We start from the raw sequence: 23,501 nt of genomic DNA, 5'->3' as shown, positions 1-23,501 counted from the left end.
GAAGGCAAGGTACCTGTGTGTACACACCCCCACACCCCCACACACCTTTCACAAAGAGTTGGGTTGTGCATGAGGCACTGCCAGCATCATTTGTGACCACACAGGCATAGTCCCCGCTGTGGTCTGGCTCCACTTTGTACAGCTGCAGCTGTGCCATAGACTCATCCAGGGAGATCGAGCAGTTGCTGTCCGGCACCAGCTCCCTGATGCCTCGGAACCAGGTCACTTTGAAGGGGGTACTGCCCTTGATGTAGCTGGTGAATGTCACACTTGATCCAGGCAAAACTTCCTGGGGATCAGGTATCTTCACAAAAGAAGGTGGTTCTAAGGATCATGCAAAGAAGTGAAGAGGGATAAAGATGTTAATAGGAGAGTGTCTACAGGAGAGGAAAACTGGAGCAGGTCCGAGTCAAAAAAAAAAAAAAAAAAGAGAGAAAGAGGGAGAAAACAGAAAAAAACATAAAAAAGAAACCATGGGAAACCAGAGGGAAGGAAGAGAAAAGGGAAGAAGAATTTTGTTGAAGGGGCTGTAGTATTCTTCCACTGACCTTGTACAGTCAGGAAGGCACTGCATTCATCAGATCCAGCCACATTGGCTGCCACACAGGTATAAGGCCCTGTGTCTGTGACATCCAGGTCATTCAGCTTCAAAGCACAAACATTATCCAAGAAGGAGATTTCATATTTTTCTCCACTAACAATCTCATTCCCATCCTGAAACCAGGCCACAGATATGGGGGAGGTGCCAGACACTTTGCATTCCAGAAGCACTGAGGATCCCAGCACCCCATTTGTTTCCTTGAGTTTTCTTGAGAATGAAGGAGGAACAAGACGATCTAAGAAGGACAGGGCAGAAGAATAGAAAGAACAGTGTTGGTTTTTTTTTTTCAGGGAGAAGGAAAAGGGGAAAAAGCTTCCTTTAAAGACAAACATGAACAACAAAGACATAGAGCTGACCTGAAACATCAACTGAAGAAGTGCAGCTGCTGTCCCCCACCTCATTGTGCACCTCAAAAGTATATAAGCCTCTGTCTCCCGTGTCCGCAGAAAAGACTTTCAAAGTGGATATGTTGTTGAAAAAAGTAATTTGGTATTTGCGGTCACTCCTTAGTTCTCTGCCATCTTTATACCACCTGGTGACAAGTTCAGGTGTTCCTCCTACTTTGCACTCCAAGGTAAAAGGATTGCCAGCCATTACTGTGATTGGCTCGGTCCTCTCTAAGATGACTGCTGGTTCTGAAATAGGAAGGGAGGGGTCAGTGTGTCACCAGGAAATCTACCCGCAAACTAATGAGCACAGGATATAAGCAGTTAACAAAGGCTAGTAGAGGCAATTGAGCAAGCTTTAAGACGTAGTATCTGTGAAGTAGGCTATACCCACCTAGGACTTGTAAAAAGGCAGAGCACTCCCGCATGCCAGCATCATTTTTGATCTGACAGATGTATTTCCCCACATCAGCTCCCTCTGCACTGGCAATCTCAAGAGTTGCAATGTTGTCCATAAACCACATTTGGACATTTTCACTCTCCCTAATAACTTCACCCTTGTCCTTGAGCCAGACAACAGAAATTGGTGGGGATCCTTCCACCACTGCCTGCAGGGCTGTTGGCTCCCCGACGAAGATTGCAGTGTCACTCAGCTTCTTGGTAAAGCGTGGGGGTTCTGACGGCAAAAATGAGGCAGAGGAGGGTTAATTACACATGCCTGCTTGGAAGAGGGACAACCAGGATATCAGAAAAAGAGGGTGGTGATGCTGTTAATCCTTTAGCATACAAACCTTTAAATTTCACCGGGCAGGTGCAAGTGTCGCTTCCCACCTCATTCATAGCTTTGCATTGATATTCTCCAGTGTCTTGAGATTCCAGATTGAGAATATGAAGGCTGGCAACGGAATGCTTTGCTGTCACTTTGAATTTCTTGCTGCTCCTGACCTGCCTCCGGTCCTTGAACCAAGCCACCTCAAAGGGTGGAGTCCCTGCTATCTCACACTGGAGGATAACATCTGAGCCTTTAAGTGTGTCCACAGGGCTTGGCACTTTGCTAAAAACAGGTGGTTCTATAAAAAAAAGAATCACATCATAATGTGTGAGTCTGCTTCCCTGGGTGGATTTCTGGATAGTAGCAGGAGGAAACATATTCAGGAAGGGGACCTATACTTATTCTTGTATCCCCACATTTAGCTTCCAAATAAGTGGCATCACCTCTAAAAAAATCTGTTTGGAGTCAGTGCTCAGTGCCCCTCCCCAAAAGCAACTCTCCCCTCTCTCCAGGACCACATTCCAGCTTCCCCCACCTCTTCCCAGTCTTTAAAGCTACCATCAGCAAGACTTAGCAACACAGCCTCCTCTTCCGTCTTAAATTTCATTCCTGTCAGGATCACTGCGTATAAAGAGGAGGTAGAGGGATGGCTGCAAAATACACCCAGCTCCCCCACCATGGCTGGTGTTCCACTCTAGTTCATGCTGCCCTTGTGGTCTGACAAGCTTGCCTTATTCAGCTTGCAACTGGTTTAAATGGGAAGAGAAGGGAATGGCTGCACAGTGCTGAACACCCACCACAATTTCCTGCTTGGTCTCCGCTGCTTAAACACAGAGGTATTTGAATGTGAGAGCACCTGGAGAGACACTGCCCCAGCAGCCACCAACTGCCATAGCAGCAGCTCCCTGTCCAGGGGGATGTGCTGCTGGGACTGGGCCTGGAAACCAGGGATTCTAGTGGTGTGTGGAGCCATGCTGCTAACCTTTGACTGTGACTGAAGTGCTGCAGCTGGCTGTGCCAGCAGAGTTATGGGCTTCACATATGTAATCGCCGGCATCTTCAGTGTTGGCATCCAAGATGGTTAGCATTGCCATGGAGTCTACAAAGGACACGTGGAGCCTGTCGCTTGCCTGGAGTGCCTGATCATTTTTGTACCACATGGTTCTGATCTCTGGTGTGCCACTGATTTTACATTCAAGTTGCACTGTGTCCCCTTGCTTCACAAACCGTAGAGCTTCAGGCTTCTTGACGAACTTGGGAGGTTCTACAGAACAGAGTAAGTATGTAAAGAGTGACTGTATATCTGTTTGCCATGTAAAATCTACAGCGTTGAGCAAGACTTATGGGGAGCACAAGAGTATTGGGGCACAACAAAATAAGCTTGCTACAGCAGCTGGCTACATCTCCAGCAAGAGTTTCCTCTCAAGGAAAGATGCAAGACAGAGAAAAGAAGGCAAAGACAACTAAAACTATGTTCTGCTAACTCTGGAGCCTGCTGCGTCAGACACCTGGAGCTGTAAAAACCACAAGAAGAATGACTGCTCCACTCAAGGGAAATTTTGCTGTTACATTTGAGGCACAAAAATATTCCCAGGCCAGCATGAAAGATTTGACAAGCCCTTCATTCCCAGACGCAGCAGAAACACGGTAGGGATAGTTTCACTTGCTTACACATCTTTAAAACATATTTCTGCATGAAGAACTTAAGTGATTCATTATCTAGATTAAATCAGCGATTCAGTTGAAAACCTTCAGCAAATCTGAGCCACCAATGCTGGCCTACAAATGCAAGGTAGTTCTATTTACCATATCATTTTCCATATAGTAATTGCTGTGTATGAATACCACTGTGATTGTAGCTTAAGCAATAATGACAAAGTAAAATGCAGGGTGAGTGAAACTCTCCAGACAGTTTCACAAGAGGATCATTCCCCTTGGAGATTTTGTGGGCACACAAGGCTTCTAGTGCCACACAGTATGATAGGAAAAGCTCACTACACGGTATATGTCTGCTTTCCAGAAAGCTACTTTCTATGTATCTCCAGACTGTAAAGGGTGGAAGATGAGACTCAGTAACAAAGAGTTCTCTTAACCCAAGAAAAAGAGAACACACAAATGAAGGCAACTTAACCTTAATACCTTTGACACTGAGTTGGGCTGAGCAAAAGTCTTTCCCAGCTTCATTACTAGCTTGGCAAGTGTATTGGCCAGAATCTCCTTTACCAACTCTGAGCACTCGAAGGTGAGCTATGTTGGCTACAAATGTAATATTGAAGTTTCCTCCAGTTCGGATCTCCCGGCCATCCTTGGACCAGGTGATGTGTATTGGCTGGGCTCCAGTAACATGGCATTCAAAGTCAGCACTTTCTCCAAAAGGCACATCAATAGATTCTGGTTTGGTGTCAAAGACTGGTGCTTGCTTGGGTTCTAGAAACACAAGAAAACCACATAACACTTAGACCTCATGAAAAAGCTGATCCAACACCCAGGTACCATCACATGCGTGAAATGGGAAGGAGGAGCCCGTGATCCAGGCAAAAGTTTTGTAAGCCAACACACCTGCCACTGTGAGCCTAGCACTTGAGGTGGCAGTGCCTACAGCATTGCTGGCTGTGCAGGAGTACTGCCCAGTGTGATTCATCTCAGTTCGCACCAGCTGCAGCACTGCAACATTATCTACAAAGGATGTGTGCAGATTGTGGTCATCACTTAGCAGCACACCATCTTTATGCCAAGTCACAGTAATAGGTTCTGAGCCATTGAGACGACACATAAATTTAAGGGGTAAACCAACAGGGTGCTCGATGTCCTTTAATTTTCTTGCAAAGGAAGGTGGCCGTTTGCGTTCTAGAAGAAAGCAAGTAAAGGATAAATATACCCCAGGAAGCAATTTTTTTTTATAGTTTTGCAAGAGAAAAAGAATTTGTAGAAAACTAATATAAAATCATCACCTTGAACTGATAAGAGAGCCTTTGTAGATGCAGTTCCTACACTGTTTTCTGCCTTGCAGATATATTCTCCACTGTCGTTGCTAACCACTTTGTTGAAAGTAAGTGTAGCAACATTGTCTTTAAAGAACACTTTGTACTCAGGAGTAGACCTGAGCTTGCTATCACCTTTGTACCAAGACACAGTGATTTCTGGTGTTCCAGCAACACGGCATTGCAACGTTGTATAATCCCCAACTGACACCTCAAGAGGTTCCAGGTGTGTAACAAAATAGGGAGGTTCTAAAATAGAGAAGCAATTAGAAAGACTCATTATAGTGCCAGGCCTTGGTAAGCATACACTTGAAAGCACAGGGAAGAAAAAGAACCAAAGTGAGCACACACCTAGGGTAGAGACTACAGCCTCACAAACATCTTTTCCTGCCTCATTTTCAACATGGCAAGTGTATCCTCCTGCATCTTCTTTGGTGCTGTCAAGTATTTCCAGGATGCAAGATTTCTCTGTGGTGGTGATGCTACACCTCTGAGACTGAGCGATAGTGTGGCCATTCTTCTTCCATGTTACAGAGATGGGCAGGCTGCCAGTGTAAGTGCCCTCCAGGATAATGGGCTTGCCAGGCTCCACATACTGATCGCTCAGTTTCTTCACAAAGACAGCTGGCTCTATTGAAAGGTAAGAAGTCACAAATGTTGAGAACATAAGGGCAAATGGAGGGAAGGAAACAATATTTTAAGGTAAATAGAGAGACGCTATCTTCACAAACCTTTTACTGTAAGGCGTGTTGTACAATTTGCCCTGCCAGCATCATTAGTGACAAGACAAGTGTACTCTCCGCTTTGGAGAGGAGTTACGTCAAATAGCTCAAGCTCGACAGTGGAGTCCTCTAAGTAGATATTGCATTTGTCCCCTGGCACAAGCTCATTGGCCCCTCTAAACCAGTTCACCTTAAAAGGAGGAGTTCCTCTGATAACACATGTAAAAGTGATGCTTGTGCCTGGCAAGACATCCAGAGGCTCTGGTGTTGTCTCAAAAGAAGGTGGTTCTAAACACACAAGAGAAAAAGAGAGGTAAGACAGGTTGCTACAGCATAACCCTGGTATTTCCATACACCAACTGAAGATAAAGAACAAAATCTCTATTTTCCAGTCAATAATTGTTCCTGAGTATATTTACAAAAGACCATAGGCAATTTCAAAAGAGAAAGAGAAAGAGAAAAGAATAGCTCAGAGGGCTTTCTGACCATCATATACTGACCTTGTACAGTCAATACAGCACTGCATTCATCTGAACCAGCTACGTTGGTAGCTTTGCAGGTGTAAGTTCCAGTATCTGAGTCACTTAGTGAATTCACTTCTAAAATACATAGGTTATCTGAAAAGGAGATTTGATGTTTTTCCCCATTAACTAACTTAAGTCCATTTCGGAACCAGGTAACAGAAATAGGAGGTGAACCCGACACCTTGCATTCCAGCAATGCTGAGGAACCCAGGACACAAGGGGTTTCCTTTAATTTTCTTGTGAAAGAAGGAGGAATGATTCGATCTGCATAAGAAAACATAATAAATCCATGGTTAGAGAGAAAAGGAGGGAAGGAAGTGAAGAAAGAAAAGAGAATATAACTGAACCAAAGTTTTTGTAAAAGACAGAAGACAAGCTGCCCAACCAACCTAAAACATCAACTGATGCTGTACAACTGCTCTTCCCCACGTCGTTCTGCACTGCAAAAGTGTACAATCCACCATCTTCCTTTTCTGCATCCATAATTTTAAGCGTAGATACTTTATTGAGGAATGTAATTCTGTATTTTTGGCTGCTGGTCAGCTCTTTGCCATCCTTGAACCACCCAGTGGAAAGCTCTGGCGTGCCTGCCACTTTGCACTCCAAAGTACAGGTGTCTCCTATAGTAACTCTTGTTGGCTCTGCTTTCTCTACAATGACTGCAGGCTCTGGAAGGAAAGATGGGTAATGTGTAGTGAAAACAGGATTTGGTCAGTACTAACTGTAATTATTATAGCACTATGAGATGGGGCTTACACATTTGATACTAAGGATATCTCAGTTTGCTGGACTGGGGAATTTTTTCAGCTCTGTTTTTTCCACCCTTTATTCTACCCTAAACTGAAGATTTCAGATGCTCTCCAAACTGAAGTAAAAATTTTTTTAAGCTCCTAGGAGAAAAAAAGCAACTTTCTGTCCCTCTCCAAGCAGGTGTGAGCAGAAGAGGACTTAGAAATGCAGTCAACTGTATCCCATCACGCTGTAGAGGCCTGTGGTTTCTTCCACCTTTATGCCCAGACAACTGGAAATAAGGAACCTGATTACTGCTTGTTGGGAACACAAAAATTCTCTGTTTTGATTGTTTTGAACTCAGGGACATAAGCAAAGCACACAGCTAGTACTAATTAGCCAAGTTCCTGATTTTAAAAAAGTGGTTTATGAACTTGTGCTTTTTACCAACCTAGAATAGTTAAGGTAGCCATGCACTCGCGACTTCCAGCATCATTTCTGATCTGACAGATGTATTTTCCAGCACTGCTTGTCTCTGTGCGCAAAAATTGTAAAGTTGCAATATTTTCCATAAATGTGATCTTCGTGTTTTCACTTTCTCTAATAATTTCATCTTTGTCTTTAAGCCACTGCACAGAAATTGGCTGGGAGCCCTCCACTCTTGCTTGTAACTCTACTGGTTCACCAACCACAACAGTCACGCTGTTTATTTTAGTCAAGAATTTTGGTGGCTCTGAAGAAGAAATATGCAGTTACAGTAAGTACTCACAGTATCTAAGTAAAGAAGAGCAATGCAGTACCATTGGGAGCACTGCAGAAGGCATATTGTGCCAATACTTTACCTTTCAGCTTCACAGTGCAAAAACAAGTGTCACTTCCTACATCATTCTGTGCTTTGCACTGATATTCACCAACATCTGCAGCTTCAACATTGAGAATGTGAACGCTTGTATGGTAATTTTTGGCTGTAACCTTATACTTCTTACTACTGCGGATTTGTCTCCTGTCTTTGTACCAGGTTACATCAAATGGTGGTGTTCCTGAAATCTCGCATTCCAGGCTAACCTCAGTTCCTTTGAGCATGTCTTCTGGAGAAGGCTTCCTGCTAAAGACAGGAGGTTCTAACAAGGGAAGAAAGGAACATTTTTAGAAAGGAGTCTGGAGTTATTTAGCCAACAAACAGTTTACTGACACCTGCTTCTACACAACAAGACTGCTGAGAAAACCAACAGAATGGGCAAGGACTTTCCTCATTTTCTGGGCACATTATGAAATGATCTTGCAGGTAGGTAAGCATTCAGAGCTTTTAGCTTCTCTGTATAAAAGGTAAATGGAGGGGTGACCCTTGGCAAAGAGGATACGGGTCTCATTTAGCTGGTAATAGTGTCAAATACAGGGTGTAAAACCGACACTGATCAGTTTGGGTCTGTTTTTCTTTGTATTTCAGCTTCTTTATACAGCAATTTCCACTATGATATATGTCTTGGATGTTGACAATCATAGAACTGGCAAACACCTAGCTTAGGACTCGTCTGCATTAAGAACATCTCTTTTGTGTAGGCACTGGCAGAGGGGGCATCAAGGAACAAATATGACATGAAAAAAAAGACAGTCCTGAAATGATAAACAAATCTAATGTTCCTGAAGATTCCCAAGGGGTAAAACCACCAGCGAAAAATAGGATGGAGTCAGAGAACAAAAGGACAGCTAACCTTTCACTGTGACTTTGGTACTACAACTGGCCTTGCCGGCGGGGTTGTGAGCTTCACAGATGTAGTCACCACTCTCATCAGTGCTGAGATGATTCATTTCAAGCACAGCCACAGAGTCAATGAATGATGTCCGGAATTTTTCACTGGCAACAATTTCATGGTCATTCCTGAACCACACCACTTTCATCTCAGGAGATCCACTTACTTTGCACTCAAGCCGGGCTGAGTCACCCTGCTTGACTACTTTTGCCACCTCTAGCTTCTTAGCAAACTTGGGTGGTTCTAAAAAACCAAAAAAAGTGGGGTCAGAAAGGTCTGAATTAACACTGGAAAGAAAAGACAAGGGAAAAGAGCCAAACAACTGTGGGTTGCAAACACAGGGTAAGGAATTCACTTGGCGATATATCAAAGATCACTGAGGTGGGCTTGGCAAAAAAAAGAAAGAAAAGAAATAGATGAAAAGACTGCAACACAACAAGAAAGGTTGCACACCTGTTACCATCAATGTTGTAGTGCAAGAGTCACTGCCAACGTCATTTGAAACGTGGCAAGTGTAGTGCCCACTCCTAGAAGTATCCACTGAATAGAGGGTTAAGAACCCAGTTGACCCTTCAATCCCAATGAAACAAGTTGGACCAGATACAAGTTCTAAGTCTTCTTTGAACCACTTTACTTTAAAGGGTGGTGTTCCTTTTAGTACGGCCTTAAACTCCACTGTGGACTCTGGGATGACTTGCTGGCTTTCAGGCTTTACTAAGAAGCTTGGTGGTTCTGCAGTTTTTAAGAAAAAAAGAAATACTCAGTTACATCACAAATGCTGAAGAATGAAGAAAATCAGTGAGGTAAGCATGGAGACCAAGTTTTCAGCATTCATATTAAGAGGTGTAAGAGTGGCATGTTACCATAAGATTTAAGACATTTTCCCAGCATCTATCACAAATAAGAAGTAGTAGTAAAAGAGTTTCAAACCTTTCACAGTCAGGACAGCACTGCAAGAATCATTCCCAGCAACATTAGAGACACTGCATGTATAATTTCCACTGTCTTCCAGCTCTAGATTAGCAATCTCGAGTGACATAGTGTTCTCATGGCACAGGCTTCTATATTTTGCACTGTCAGTTATCTCTTTTCCATCCTTAAACCATTTTGCAGTAATAGGGAGTGACCCAGAGACTTTGCACTCCATTTGGATAGAAGATCCCAGAACAGTATCCTTTTTGGTTAGCTTTTTGATAAATGCAGGAGGAATTGATTGATCTGTCCAACAGAAAAAATGGCAAAACCATACTGGTTACCTTCTTGCTTATCTTTCACAAACATATATTGTTATTTTTTCACTCCCTCTCTGCTGGACTGGCGAATTTGCCAAATGACAATACAAACCTAGCACAGTCAGAACAGCTTCACAGGTGTTACTTCCGAAGTCATTTTCAACCTTAAAACTGTATGTACCACTATCCTCCTTTGATACAGGCTCAATCCTGAAACTGGCCACGTTGTTTTCAAAGCTCATTGTGTAGTATCTACTGGGCAGGAGCTGTTTGCCATCTTTGTACCATCTTATTCGGAGCTCTGGTGTCCCAGCCACAGTACACTCCAAAGTCACGGGGTCTCTTTCAGTGACTTTAAGTGATTTAGCCTTTTCTATGATCCGTGCAGGCTCTGAGGTATAAAGTGTATAAAAATGGCAGTTAGCTACACAGATAGGGGACTGACTTTCCAAATACTTATCAAGGATGAGCTTAAAGGGTTACACCTTGTACACACCTTGTACAAAAAGCAAAGCAAAGCACTTCTCCAAACCAGACTCATTCTTTGCCTGGCACGTGTATCTCCCTCTATGGCTGAGGTCAACACTGGTAAGTTTCAGTGTGGCCACGTTGTTCTCAAAGGTAATCTGGTGGTGCTCATCATCTTCCAGTACTTTCTCATCTTTTATCCATGACACAGATAAGGGTTGAGCACCTGCTATGACGCACTGGAAGACTGCAGTACCTTTCAAAATGCTAGTGACGTTCTCCAGCTTCTTGATGAATGATGGTGGTTCTGTGATGTGAGGTTTTGTTTGTTGTTTGGAAGAGAAGTCATGGAAAGGGAAGAGGGGAAAGAGAGACCATGTGAAGTCACCCTAGACACTACAGTTTAGCTAGGGGATGAAATATTTCGGGTATGCTTCCTACAGGACTGACCTTTCAAGCTGAGCCTTGTGCTGCAAGAACAGCTCCCACCTTCATTTGATACAATACACTGATATTCACCAACATCTGAGGCATCACAGTTAGTCACATTAAGAGTAAATACTGATTCTTTGGTGGAGATGGCGTATTTCTTGCTGCTGAACATCTCCTTATTGTTCTTCAGCCACTTCACCTCAAATGGAGGAGTACCAGTCACCTCACACTCGAGTGTGGCCTCCAAACCCTTCACTACCTCGGTGGGACTCAACTCTCGAACAAACGCTGGAGGCTCTACAAAGAAGAATGAGGGGAAAGCAGACAGTAACCTTGAAAGCTTTTGAGGGGAGAAGAAGTCTCCCCCGCTCTATCACCCCAGCTGTGTGGCATAGCTGGATGATAAGATGTTAAAAACGAACCTTTTACTTTCAGTTCGACGCTGCAGCTCTCACTACCTGCATCATTGTGGGCTTCACAAACATAAATCCCACTATCCAACACTCTGGCCTGAGTGACTTTCAAAGTGGCTAAACCATCTATGAAGGAGATGCCATACTTAGCTTGGTCAGTCACTTCATTCCCATCCAGGTACCATGTGACGTGGATCTCTGGTGTGCCTACTACCTGGCACTCAAAAGTGGTGGACTGTCCTTCACGCAAGGCTACTACAGAAGTTGGCATCTGAATAAATCTGGGGGGCTCTAGAAGATGGACAGAAAAGGTGAGTCTTTATAATACTCAAGGTGGTTTAAAGAAATACAAGGGTTTCCTACCCCCTCCCCCAAAACTGCACAGAAAAATCAGAACTACAAAGATAAGAACATTAGGTCGCACACCTTTTACAAACAAAGCCGCTTTGCACGTTGCAGTCCCCACATCATTGCTTATCTGGCAAGTGTAGTTCCCGGAGTCAGATGTCCTAGCTGAGAAGAGCTCCAGTACACTAGATGTGTCATCCTTCCAGACAGATCTATTGGCTCCAGAGAGGAGCTCCTGGCTGTCTTTAAACCACTTTATCTGCAGAGGTGTAGATCCTTTCACCAGTGCTTTGAACTGAACCCTAGCATTGGGCACAACCTCTTGGGACTGGGGTTTTTCCACAAAATACGGCGGTTCTATAACATGTGAAAAGGAAGAAAGAGGATTACTTGGAGATACAGGGATTCCAAAATTATGAATTAGAAACCTAACACAAGACGAAGAAGGAGCTCAAACCTTTGACCGTTAAGAACCCACTGCACTGGTTGCTTCCTGCCTTATTTGTTGCTTCACAGGTGTAAGAGCCACTGTCTGTGCCTTCCAGATTATTGATTTCCAAAAATGCAGTATTATCATGGAAAGAGTATTTGTGCTTTTCACTTGCTGTTATTTCTTGGCCGTCCTTGTACCACTGGATACTTATAGGATGTGAACCAGACACGATGCACTCCAGGTGGACAAAAGACCCCTTTATGCTGTCCATTTTCTTGAGCTTTTTGGTGAATTTAGGTGGTATAATGAGATCTATCCAAGACAGAGTAAAAAGACAAAGTATGAAATTCAGCCTTGATTGTGGCAGATGTCAGCTGAAGAAAAAAAGATTCTGTATGTAAAAAGAATGTTAAAAGAAAGCCTATACACACCTAGGACATTAATGCTGGCAGAACAGCTACTGCTCCCAACATCATTGTGAACCTCAAAAATGTATTCCCCGCTATCTTTCTTTTCTGCATAAAGCACCTTCAGGACTGAGACAGTATCTGTAACACTGATCTTATATTTTGGGCCTAATGTCAGTTCCTTGCCATCTTTGAACCATTTGGCTGTAATATGTTTTGTTCCCGAAAATTTACACTGCAAGGTTGCTGGGTCTCCTTCAGTCACATCTATTGACACGGCCTTGTCCACAATTGTAGCAGGCTCTGTTGTAAACAAGGAAACAGAGTGTTAAGGGCATCCACAAAAAACAAGGAAACAGAGTGTTAAGGGCATCCACAAAAATTGTAAGGGAACCATCTGAGATCACTGCAAGCCCTCAGGGTAGGACCAACCTTTGACAGTCAGCAGAGCAGAACACCTCTGAATTCCTGCCTCATTTTTAGCCTGACAGAAATACTTCCCATCGTGTTTCAGTTCAATAGACCTCACCAGAAGAGTGGCAACATTGTTCACAAAGGTCATTTTGATATTGTTGTCTTCGATCACTTCATCATTGTCTTTCAGCCAGGACACAGTGATGGGCAAGGAGCCTTTAACAGTGGCCTGAAACACGACCGTGCCCCCTCGAAGAGAACTGATGTTTTCTATCCTCTTCAAGAACTGTGGGGGCTCTAGCAGAAAGAAAGTGGCTATGTCAGTGGGGGTCTGGTGCATGACAGCGTGGTATGGAAATGACACTGGGATAAGAGCATGCCAGTGGTGTTCTGCACCTTGCACTAACCTTTCAGTTTGACCTCCGAACTGCAAAGGCAGCTTCCAACATCATTGGTTACTCTACACTGATACTCGCCAACATCAGAAGCATCAAACCTGAAAACGTGGAGGCTAATCAAAGCTTTCTCAATGCTTATTCTGTGCTTCTTACTGCTCCGCACAGGTTTATCATCTTTCACCCAAAAGACTTCAAATGGAGGTGTGCCAAGCACCTCACACTCCAAAACCACATCAGAATCCTTCAAGACTTCCATGGATTGAAACTCCTTGCTAAAATAAGGTGACTCTACAGTGCAAAAGAGAAAGTAAAGTTTGTATTAATCATATTTTGGAAGCCTTTAAAACTGCACTGAGTTTAAAAGACACTCTGTGGCTGGATGTCACACACACCTTTGATTGTAACAATGCTACTGCAAATATCTTTTCCAGCATCATTTTTGGCCTCACAAATGTATTCCCCACTGTCTTCAGTCTCAACTTCTGTAATTTGGAGTATTGCCAAGGATTTTGCAAAAGACATCCTGTATTTGTCACTCGCTTTCAGCTCTCTATCATCCTTGAACCATGTGATTTTAATCTCAGGAGTACCAGTGACTTCACAGCTCAGCTCAGCATATCCACCTTTCTTTACCAGATAGGTTGGCTCTAGCTTCTCCTTGAAGGCAGCAGGTTCTGTGGATTTAAGAAAAGTGTTCAGGACAAAGAAAGCAGGAAAGAGTGCCACTGGGTCAATCCAGCAGCTGAAAGTTTGAAAGAGAGTAAGAATGCAAACCTTTTACAAACAAGTTTGCACTGCATGTTACTGAACCAGCTACATTTGAGACTTTGCAGGTGTATTTTCCTGAGTCTGTTGGTTTGACTGCATAAAGCTCCAAGTAACTTGCTAATGCTTCTGTCATAATGTAGCAGGCTCCTCCTGTCGCCAGCTCAGCATCACCTTTAAACCATTTCACAGTCAGTGGTGTTGTGCCTTTAAATGTGCCTTTGAAACGTACAGTTGATGCAGGCAGTACATCTTGGGACTGTGGTTCTACAATGAAGCTGGGTGGCTCTAGATTGCATTGAAAGGAAACAATTGTCAAGAGTAAGACACATGGCCTGCACTTTAGGGAAGAAAAGTATTATCACATGAAAAGTAGAACTCCAATAAATGTGAAATAAATTGCCAAACCTTTTATAAACAAAGTGCTACTGCTCTCTTTGCTACCAGCAGAGTTTGTGGCTCTGCAAATGTAGACCCCAGCATCACTTGCATCCAGGTGTTTTATTTCCAAAGATGCAGAGCCTTCTGCAAAATACACTGTGTATTTTGCACTTGAAGTGATCTCAGTGTCCTGCTTAAACCAAGAGACGGTCATTGGAAGAGAGCCTGAAATTTTGCAATCTAGGCGGCACGAGGTGCTAATGATGCTGTCAATATTCTTCAGTGGTTTAGTAAAGAAGGGAGGGAGAGTGCGATCTGTTGAGAGTGAAGAAAAGGGAAACAAACAAACACATGAGCAAAATAGGCATGCAGTTCTGCTTCTGGCCCTGTTGGACTCAGAGCAGAATAGTAGGGCTCTTTGTTAAGAGTCAGTACCAACCTAGCACAGTGAAGCTGGTAGTACAAGAGCTGATGCCCACATCATTGGATATTTCAAAGGTGTACTCGCCACTGTCCTGCATTTCGGTGGCATAAAACTTTAGCTGGGCAACGTTATTTTTAAAGCTGATCCTATATTTTTTGCTGGCTGGTAGTGGCCTTCCATCTTTGAACCATTTGGTTTTTAGCTCTGGAGTGCCTGTGACAGTGAATTCCAAAATGGCTGGTTCCCCTGCTGTTACCTGGATCATTTCAGTTTTTTCAATGATTTTGGCCGGTTCTACAACAGAATTAAATATCTGGTGTTAAAAGACAAAAGGAAATTGCTCTTCCTCTCAGGTGGGAGACAATGCAGGGATCACAGCACTCTTCCACTGACCTTTCACTGCTAGTTCACCAAAGCAAGATTGACTTCCTGCATCATTCTCAGCCACACAAGTGTATTTGCCACCAGAGCTCAGCTGGACACCAGTCATTTGCAGCATTGCTAGACCATGTTCAAATGTCACTCTCACTTTGTTATCATCTTGAATAATGTCTTTGCCCTTCATCCACATCACAGAAATAGGCTCTGACCCTTTTACCACAGCCTGTAACGTAATACTATCTCCAGCCAGAGCTGTGACATTTTCAATTTTCTTAACAAAAGATGGAGGTTCTGGTTCAAAGAAAAGAGGCAAAAAGAAATACTCAGCTGCTGTGACACCATCCCATGAAATCTGCTGCTTAAAGACAGTTTTATTAGACGGTATGTGCACTACATGGCGCAGTTCAGCTAAAAAGCAGGCAAGAAGGGCTGCATTCCCCAGCTGGGAGCTAATGCATGGCCCTTTAAGTTCAATGTCCTTCAAATTCACAGTTTTGATGACAGATAAGTATTAAGATATATGTAGAATTTTAAGAGAAGAAGATACTTTCCCTCCTCACCCTCCCTAGCCACCCACAAATCCAAGGAAAAGACATTTTAAGAAATGAGAGGCGTTTGCCAATCTCTTCAGTAAGTGGAGTTTTCTCTCTCCCACTGACCTTTCAAGATGTATGTTGCACTGCACATGCACTTCCCGACTTCGTTAGCTATCACACATTCATATTCACCGACATCCGCACTATTAAATGAGGACACCTCCAGAGAAATAACAGCTTTCTGAGAGGTCAACCTGTATTTTTTACTACTGCGAATCTGTTTCTTGTCTTTGTACCAGCTAATCTCAAATGGTCCAGTCCCAGCAACCTCACACTGAAGAACGGTGTTTGTTCCCTTCACTACCTCTGCTGGTTCAAGCGTTCGGATGAAAGACGGAGGCTCTATAAAAGCAGCGAGAAAGAATTAGTCAACCATGTCCCCCCAAAAAAAGAAGGGAAGGCTTTTCTCAAGAATGTGACTGGCAGCAGCAAGAACAGACCTTTGACAACTACTTCAGTGGTGCAGCTGTCACTTCCAACTTCATTTACAGCTTCACATGAGTAGCTCCCACTGTCATCAACTTTCATATCCAAAATATCTAACACAGCCACAGAATTGACAAAGGACATCCTCTGTGTGTTGCTTTCACGGATTTCCTTATTGTTCTTGAACCAAGTAACCTGGATTTCAGGAGACCCTTTGATTTTGCATTGAAGGCGTGCAGAGTCACCTGGGGTCAGTAAGTAAGACGGATCGACCTTCTTCACAAAGGATGGTGGTTCTGAAAAGGGAACGAGGAGGGGAAGAGGAGGGGAAGAGGAGGGGAAGAGGAGGGGAAGAGGAGGGGAAGAGGAGGGGAAGAGGAGGGGAAGAGGAGGGGAAGAGGAGGGGAAGAGGAGGGGAAGAGGAGGGGAAGAGGAGGGGAAGAAAAGGCTGAAATACAAAGCTTTGAAAGATTGGTTGCTAGTGCAAGAACAAAGCATGACTTCAGAAAAGATCAACATAATGTTTGCTCAGCTACAGTTCTTGTGGTTTCTGTTGCCCTCTCCATCCATCTCTCCCCTGCATGCAGGAGCAATTCTTGGATCTGGCTGGTGAAAGAAATATTGAAGCAACACAGTGCACCTGAAGGCAGCAGGGGAAACAAGAGGTGAATGGACACCTGATGGCAGGTCTGAGAAGAGTTCAAAGTGTGATTTCAGCCCAAAGAAATCTTTTGCCTGCAAAAGAAGAAATGGGGACCCCAAGAAGAGCGAAGGTAAACAGCATGTAGGACTATCTTACCTCTAACAGTGACGCTGGCAGAAGAGGAGCTGCTTCCTGCCTCATTTGAGGCAGTGCACATATAATGGCCTGAATCCTTGAGCTTAGCCAGGGGAATCTCAAGTGAGGCTATTTTGTCTTCAAAGAAAATTTTATAATCTTTGCCTGGAGGGATCCTGTTTCCGTCCTTTGTCCACCCTACTGTTACTTTCCTGTCTTCATCTACCTGACATTCGAGACGTATTTTTTTATTGACTGCTGACTGCACTGACTGCAAAACTTTAATGAAGTGAGGCTTGTCTATAATGGCCATTTCAGCCTGGCAAATGTCAGCCCCAAACCTGTTGGAAGCTTTGCAAGTGTAAACCCCTCTGTCACTGGTGGTGACAGAGGAGATTTCTAATACATGTTTATTTTCCACTTTGGAGATCTTGTGGTGGTCTGAAGGTGAAATGGTTGTGCCATCTTTCTGCCAGGCGATGTCGATGACTGGAGTGCCCGAAACAGTACACAGGAACTTGGCATTTTTGCCCACAAAAGTAGTGATAGATTCAGGTCTGGTAAGAAACGTTGGTGGAAGTGCTTCTGCAAAACAAAAGTGTTAAAATGTTATCGAGAGGTGAGGACCAGGGCTTATGGTCTTTCCCCACATTTGCCAGGGACAGAGAGCAAGGGGGGCCAGTTTGTCACTGGACGCTCTTAAGCAAAAGAAGTCATCAGTAAAGAAGATAAGACATGTTAAAGATGATGAACTTTAGCTTTTGGGTTTGTACTTCTTGGGTCTGTATATTGCTCCAGAGCTTGAAGGCATTTTGAATCTCTGAAGCAATGTACAAAATAAAGGAAAATAAACCGAAAGCCAGAACTTCCTCCCCCAAGACTGACATGTTTGCACACCGTTCCCTCAAGATGGACAAGTTTGCAAGCATTTTACAGTTTGTTCATCTTTCTTTAGTCTCTAGCATCTGACACTTAGCAAAGACCACATAAAGACTCCTCCAACAAAGAGAAAAGTCAGAGTAAAAAAATAACAAGCGCTAAAAGCCCAGAAGATACTGTTGGGTTTTTTTAAGGAGAAAAAAAAAAAAAAAAAAAAAGAAAAAAAAGAATTGTATAGCTTTCAAGAGACAAAAAAGTTTGTAAATCGAAACAGCTTTAAATCCTTTTTTGTTTGTTTAACAAGATCTACACCCCTAATCACACAGAGTTTCCCTCTGGCCATGACACACACACGTTCAGGTATGTGTAGCTGCATAGCCTGCCCTGCCTCACAAGTATAAGTGCAGGATAAACACAGAGTGCTAGGATAATCACACAGTGACTATTACACCAAAGAAATCAGATTTAAAGTGTATGTTTTCTTGTTGCCTGAAATTTAAATAAACCTTCTTCAAGAATGTATTCACAAAGCAATTCTATTTGGTTGACAGTCTAGTTCCTCCTGCTTTCTCTTTCCCCCTTCTTTCTTCCCTTCTGAAACTTTTCATACTGATTCCCTTTTCTAGGTACAGAAAGCACATAAAAGCAGCATTCTCAAAAAGTGTTTCTTCTGTATACTTGCACCTCCAAAATTAGGTATGGATTATTACAACAACGGCAATCAAGAGCCCTACCATACACATGTGTAAGTATAGCAGTGAAAGCATTACAATATACCAAGATATGTTGTGGCATAGCGCTTGGAAGTCTGTACTTACCAGTTACTGTTAAAAGGGCTGTAGAGCTTACACTGCCATGCTGGTTGGAAGCCTTACAGCTATACTCTCCACAGTCAACAACCTGAGGCCTCGGGATCTCTAGCATGGAGAGGTAGTTGGAGCTACGAATGGAGTATTTGTCCCCATCGTATATCTCTCTGCCGGCTTTGTACCACTGGAATTTGACGTTGGGAGCAGTCTCTACCTCACAGGTAAATTTGGCCACGTGATTTACAGCCACCTCCAGAGGTTCGAGCCTTCTCCTCAGGATCGGTGCAACTGAAATCAGAAGCAGAGAGGAAGCTGACATTCCAGAAAGTAACAGTGAAGTGACTGACTGGGGAAGGGGGAAGTGATTTACTTGCAATCCACATAAAGTGACTGCAAAAGAAAAAATATAAGAATTGAAAGCAGTACCAGGCTTAGCAGACAGACAGTGTTATGGTGCATACTGACATCAGGAAACACAGCAGTGACACTGGAAAAACAATGTGCAATAATAGTGATGCACAATAACAATGCAATACAAACATACACCACACTATCCTGAAGCTGTGAGAAATGGTGTGAATGAGAAATTGTGTTGAAACTGCAATGACTCTAAAGAGTGAGAGGGGGTGCAGCTGTGAGAACAGCAGGTCCACTTCACAGGCAACAATGGGAGAAATGGTTAGGACTGAGATACAGCTTGTCCTGACCATGTTTGTGTGATGAGAATAGGAAGCAACAAAGTTCCTGGCCAAAGACTGAGGTGAGGGAAGTGGGAGACTTTGCAATGTGGTAAAAGGAGACCATAAATCCAAAGAGAAAGGGGGCCTTCTGATTAGTGTCATGATGATATTAATACTGTATCTGTATCCAAAAATACAGACACATCGTAGGGCATTTTCATTAGTAGTGTATTACAAAGGCAGCATTTATCCCATAATCCAACCTCTTTTAATAACTGTGAGTTTTGCTGCTGTTGATCTTTTTCCACCTTGACTCAGCGCCTCACAGGTGTACTCTCCTTGGTGAATCTCCCCACACACTTTGCTTATTATTAGTGTGTAAGCGTCCTGATCTTGCAAACACTTGAATTTGTCGCCTGAAGACACCAGTTTACCCTCAAAGTACCAGTTTACCTCTCTGACATTTGTTATGACAGACACCAGACTGACACTCTCCCCTTCCTCCACAACAGTGTCAACCAGTTTGCTGTGTATGATGGGATAACTCTCTTTGCCCAGATCATCCTCTGGCTTCCTAGGTCTAGTTTCCAGACACTCTCTACCCTCTTGCTCATGTATTTCTTCCCTTTTCTCCCTCCTTTTCAGTATTTCTGTGGATGTCTCGATGGGAACACCTGTGGAGGTTACGTCAGCAGAGGCTGCAGCTGCACCCACATCCTTGATTTGACCATGCCCAGTGACAGTGTTGACTACTTGTGCAGACAAAGGCTGCTCCAGGGGTATTTCTGCCTCCGTAGTCCTTTCAGCCTGCTGGGGCTTCAGCAAAGATGTTTCATCACTTGTTTTTCCTGAAAGAAGTGAACTGGAATGGACTGGCAATGCTTCGGACTTTTCATCTGTCCAGAGGTGTTTTTCTTCACAAATAAGAGAATAGAAAGCCTCCTTCAAGACCATTTGCTGGTCAGTTGTCTGAATGCTGACTTCTCCCAAGGGGACTGGGATTTCTATGGGACTAAGTCCTCCTGCGGTCACAACATAGGTGCATAGGGTGTGTTTGTGTTCCTCGGTGATGTTTATTGTCTGTACTTCAACATTTTCCTTATCAGCCAACCATTCTGAAAACAAGAGGTTTTCCTCACTTACCACTGCAGCTTTTAGTGCATTTCTAATTTGAAGCTTTATGTCTAAGTTGCTGCTCTTGGGGATCTGAGCAGCAAGCTGGCTCTCACTGTTGAGGATTTGGCTTAGCTGGAGCTGGTGAGCATACATTTTTTCATGGGGCTGTCTCTCTTCCCTTGGATACTGTCTAAGCGGGCTGGCAAGATTGACAATATGTTCCTCCTCGAGGGGCTGGTTTTCTAGCAGCAAGGGAAATCTCACAGCCTGTCCCTCACGGATTCTTGCAGCAAAATCTTCCTCTGCTGCTTCCAGGGAAGAAATGTTCTCCAGGGGGACAGCTTGGCCCTCAGTGAAGGCCAATTCAGAGGGAAATCTCGGTTCAGTTTGCAGGTCACCTTGTGTTGCCTGGAAGTCCTCAAGGATCTGGATGTGCTCACCATCTGTGGCATGGCTCTCAGTGGTGCTTGACACTTGTAGAAGGACTTGAGAAGCCTCTGTCTTCAGAGCAGCCTTTTGCTCTGCTGCCTTGCAAATTACTTGCTCTTTGGGCAAGAGTATCTGCGCAGCTACAGTCCCAAGGCAGCCTGGCAGTTGTGTCTCCTTCACTGCTGCAGGCATCACACCCTGGGGGCCAGCAGGGAGGGTTTGCAGTGACTCTGCCAGAAGCCTGCTGCTCCTTTGTGTTGTGGCCACCTGGGTGAGCATCTCCTCAACACTCTGTGCAGCCTCGCAAGCTGGTGGCAGGCTAGGCAAGATGTCCTCCCTGGGCAGCACATGCTCTGCTTGGCTCATCTGGAGCTGAAGGAGGGCTGGAGGTTCCCTCATGGCCTCAAGGCTGAGCACTCCTTCCATGGCAGGAAGATCGCCAGCCTCCTCATAGGAAAGGGGGCTTTGGTCCTCTGCTACTGCGGAGTGCTGCAAGGTTGGGCTCTGCCTGCATACAGCATGTTCCTCAGGCAGCACAAGGAGCTCAGCAGAGCATGTGGCTTCGCCCAGCACATTCACCGCCCTGCATGTGTAGAGTCCGGTGTCCTCCTCTGTGCACTGCTGCACCGTCAGGGAGCCTGAGCCATCAGGGTGATGAACAACAGAACAACGTGCATCAGAGGAGAGCTGCTCACTCCCCTTGAACCACAGTACATCAGGGCATGGCTCCCCAGCCACGGTGTATTCAAAGACAGCGCTGAAGCCTGGTGCACACCGCACACTGTCTGGCTCCCTGGCAAAGCAAGGGACCCCTGCTGTGCGCTGCCGCACGTGGAGGTGGGCGCTGCATGCAGTCTCACCATGTACATTGCTGGCCACGCACGTGTACTCACCCTCATCCTGCACAGCTGCATATGGGATGATGAGGCTGTGGTCATTGCCAGCAAATACTAACTTACAGTCCATGGATGGGGTTAGCTTCATACTGTCAAAAAACCACTGGACTTTGGGTGTGGGGCTGCCAGTAACAGTTACAGAGAGCCTAGCTACATCTCCCTGCCAGACTTCAACATTTGAGACCCGTTTGAGGAAAACAGGGGCTTCTCCCCCCTCCTCCCCCATGTTCATCTTTGCTTTGCTGGAATAAACTGGGGTTTCAGGCTCAAATTCAAGTATTTTCACTCTATCAGGCAACTGAAGGCCGCTCCTGTAGCCTTCACTTCTTCCTTCCTCAGAAGACACAATAAGAGAGCTAGCGATGTCTGTATGGGAAAAAATTGTTTAGTTTTACTAGAATGTTTAAGAGAACACTTGTAGATAGCAATAAACAGTGTTAGTGCAACTATTTCTGTATATCTGGAGGTTTTCTCAATAGTATACAGCAGTTAACAATGAACATCAGGTCCTCTTTCTGTCAAATATACACCTGCTAAAACCGGCAAGACATGCTGTGGTATCAGGTTACTCATGAACTTCCCATCTGGATCAATAAGTCTCTTTAAACCTGACATCACAGTATCAGTTAGGCATACCCCCGGGGTGTACAGTGCAAGTAACAGTCAAGAAACATTGGTGCATTTCACAAATATAATTAAATTGGTACGTGCCATACATATTTGTACATACACTCATAGAAACAGGTACAGCAGAGCAGTGCTAAGACCCTGGTTTAATTCAGAACACCAAGAAGAAGCAGAATGCCAGAATTAGGATTGGAAAACACCACAAACTTTTTGGCATACCAGCCTTTCTTCTGGTGCAGTTAGTATAACTTCTGACTCTTTCTTTTGTCTAACACACTAAAATACTACCTCTTCCTTACCAGCTTTGTCCTGTTTTTTGCCATTAGACTTGTATGCTTACAACACTATTATTACTACAATCACAAGTTTGCATCCTTGATTTAATGTCACTGATTTAAATCTCTGCTTTTAAACTCCTCCATGTCACAATGTTGTCTATTAAAAACTCCCACAATACCCCAGAAAAAGAGGACAGAGCACTTTAAGGTTTGGGGTTTTTTCTTGCCTTTGTGAATTTAGACATTTGTGGGTTGGACCCCTTTGTTCTATTGGTAGTTTAAAAATGAGAGGAAGCAGATGTCAGAACATGCCATTTTTTGCAGACACTTGACACTAGAAACATCAGGGAAATTTGAGACTTCCAGGAACAGAACAAGCCATCCATGAAAAGCACGGCGCAGAGAAAACCTTTGCAAACCAAATACTGTTGTCTTCACTGAGTCAACTTTGCTCAGTTAAGGCCCACAGTATTTGACATTGGAAAGATATGAGAGTTAAAAAAAGACTAAAAGAAGTGTGAGTGGATGTTGATATTTTGTGCTAGTCACTCTAATAGTGAACCTCGATAAGCTTCTCAATTACAGTGCCTTAAATTCCAAAACTCATTGTGAGATAATTTTTGCTGCACTCCAATAACAACTATAAAGAAGAACAGAATATGCCATACTCAATTCTTTCTCATTGGTTTTAGCAATTATTAATCTTGCCACAAATACCATAATATACATGACATAGCACAGTGCATACAGAGAAGAGATGCTTAGGTTAAAAAAAAAGAATAAAAATTATACCATTATTTAGTACAACCTACCAGTCTTGTTAAAAAAATAGGACAGTTTCCCTGGAAATACAAATGTGCTACTGAATTTTGATAATGGGTGGTAGAATTGGGCCCATAATAAAGTATTAAAATTGCAGAATGGAATCTGTGCTAATACAGATGAGAATGCTTTATACACAGGAGTGTGGCAAAACTTAATGTACTTTTGTGTGTTCCTGGGCATTTATGACAGAAAAACTATAG

The 23,501-nt window shown here is 43.8% G+C and overlaps 6 protein-coding genes across 43 annotated transcripts in view; all 6 read right to left on the bottom strand.

Annotated features, from left to right (window-relative positions):
* LOC308068900 (titin-like) overlaps positions 1-23,501 on the bottom strand; it is a 240,935-nt gene that overhangs the window by 167,153 nt on the left and 50,281 nt on the right. For 33 of the 38 annotated variants that reach the window (XM_080400329.1, XM_080400320.1, XM_080400321.1 and 30 more), the window contains 7 exons: positions 18,460-18,738; positions 2,742-3,023; positions 1,779-2,057; positions 1,382-1,663; positions 958-1,236; positions 549-836; positions 46-324 (listed from right to left, as the gene is read on the bottom strand). In XM_080400329.1, the coding sequence (XP_080256455.1) occupies positions 46-324; positions 549-836; positions 958-1,236; positions 1,382-1,663; positions 1,779-2,057; positions 2,742-3,023; positions 18,460-18,738 (1,968 nt within the window). Of the gene's footprint in view, positions 1-45; positions 325-548; positions 837-957; positions 1,237-1,381; positions 1,664-1,778; positions 2,058-2,741; positions 3,024-16,783; positions 17,348-18,459; positions 18,739-23,501 lie in introns of all 38 variants that reach the window. The other 5 variants (XM_080400340.1, XM_080400345.1, XM_080400350.1 and 2 more) reach the window with 3 other exon arrangements.
* On the bottom strand, positions 3,030-5,407 carry LOC308068911 (titin-like; the record flags this gene model as incomplete). The annotated part of the gene is made up of 4 exons (XM_080400386.1): positions 3,030-4,186; positions 4,319-4,606; positions 4,711-4,989; positions 5,092-5,407. The coding sequence occupies 4 exons, from the start codon at positions 5,405-5,407 to the stop codon at positions 3,570-3,572; spliced, it is 1,500 nt and encodes a 499-aa protein (XP_080256512.1). The 3' UTR covers positions 3,030-3,569.
* Positions 5,464-13,912, bottom strand: LOC308068474 (titin-like; the record flags this gene model as incomplete). Its single annotated transcript, XM_080399181.1, has 19 exons — positions 5,464-5,750; positions 5,963-6,250; positions 6,376-6,654; positions 7,167-7,448; positions 7,558-7,836; positions 8,428-8,742; positions 8,920-9,198; positions 9,397-9,684; positions 9,811-10,089; positions 10,195-10,473; positions 10,656-10,895; positions 11,021-11,302; positions 11,438-11,716; positions 11,817-12,104; positions 12,224-12,502; positions 12,632-12,910; positions 13,021-13,299; positions 13,404-13,685; positions 13,786-13,912. 19 exons carry the CDS (start codon positions 13,910-13,912, stop codon positions 5,464-5,466), a joined length of 5,190 nt encoding a protein of 1,729 aa, XP_080255307.1.
* On the bottom strand, positions 14,027-14,885 carry LOC308068085 (myosin light chain kinase, smooth muscle-like; the record flags this gene model as incomplete). Its single annotated transcript, XM_080398055.1, has 2 exons — positions 14,027-14,472; positions 14,597-14,885. Coding segments are annotated over 2 exons (624 nt in total), but the record flags the coding sequence as incomplete, so codon positions are not given.
* On the bottom strand, positions 14,780-16,695 carry LOC308068915 (myosin light chain kinase, smooth muscle-like). The gene is made up of 3 exons (XM_080400417.1): positions 15,999-16,695; positions 15,622-15,900; positions 14,780-15,253 (listed from the first exon to the last, which is right to left on the bottom strand). Exons 1-3 carry the CDS (start codon positions 16,501-16,503, stop codon positions 14,931-14,933), a joined length of 1,107 nt encoding a protein of 368 aa, XP_080256543.1. The 5' UTR covers positions 16,504-16,695; the 3' UTR covers positions 14,780-14,930.
* On the bottom strand, positions 18,746-23,433 carry LOC308068905 (titin-like). Its single transcript, XM_080400370.1, has one exon. The coding sequence runs from the start codon at positions 21,801-21,803 to the stop codon at positions 19,377-19,379; it is 2,427 nt and encodes an 808-aa protein (XP_080256496.1). The 5' UTR covers positions 21,804-23,433; the 3' UTR covers positions 18,746-19,376.

Source organism: Falco punctatus (genome assembly GCF_963210335.1).
Source record: "Falco punctatus genome assembly, chromosome: 8".
Taxonomy (NCBI): Eukaryota; Metazoa; Chordata; class Aves; order Falconiformes; family Falconidae; genus Falco; species Falco punctatus.
This window is presented reverse-complemented; position numbering and strand designations above follow the sequence as displayed.

Coding starts and splice junctions, on each gene's coding strand:
- LOC308068915 (XM_080400417.1), bottom strand. CDS start 16,503: ATGTTGATCTTTTCTGAAGTCATGCTTTGTTCTTGCACTAGCAACCAA. Junction 15,901..15,998: donor CACTGAAGTAGTTGTCAAAG/GTCTGTTCTTGC, acceptor CTGCTTTTATAG/AGCCTCCGTCTTTCATCCGA. Junction 15,254..15,621: donor TGCAACATACATCTTGAAAG/GTCAGTGGGAGA, acceptor TCTTTGAACCAG/AACCTCCATCTTTTGTTAAG.
- LOC308068905 (XM_080400370.1), bottom strand. CDS start 21,803: ATGAACATGGGGGAGGAGGGGGGAGAAGCCCCTGTTTTCCTCAAACGG.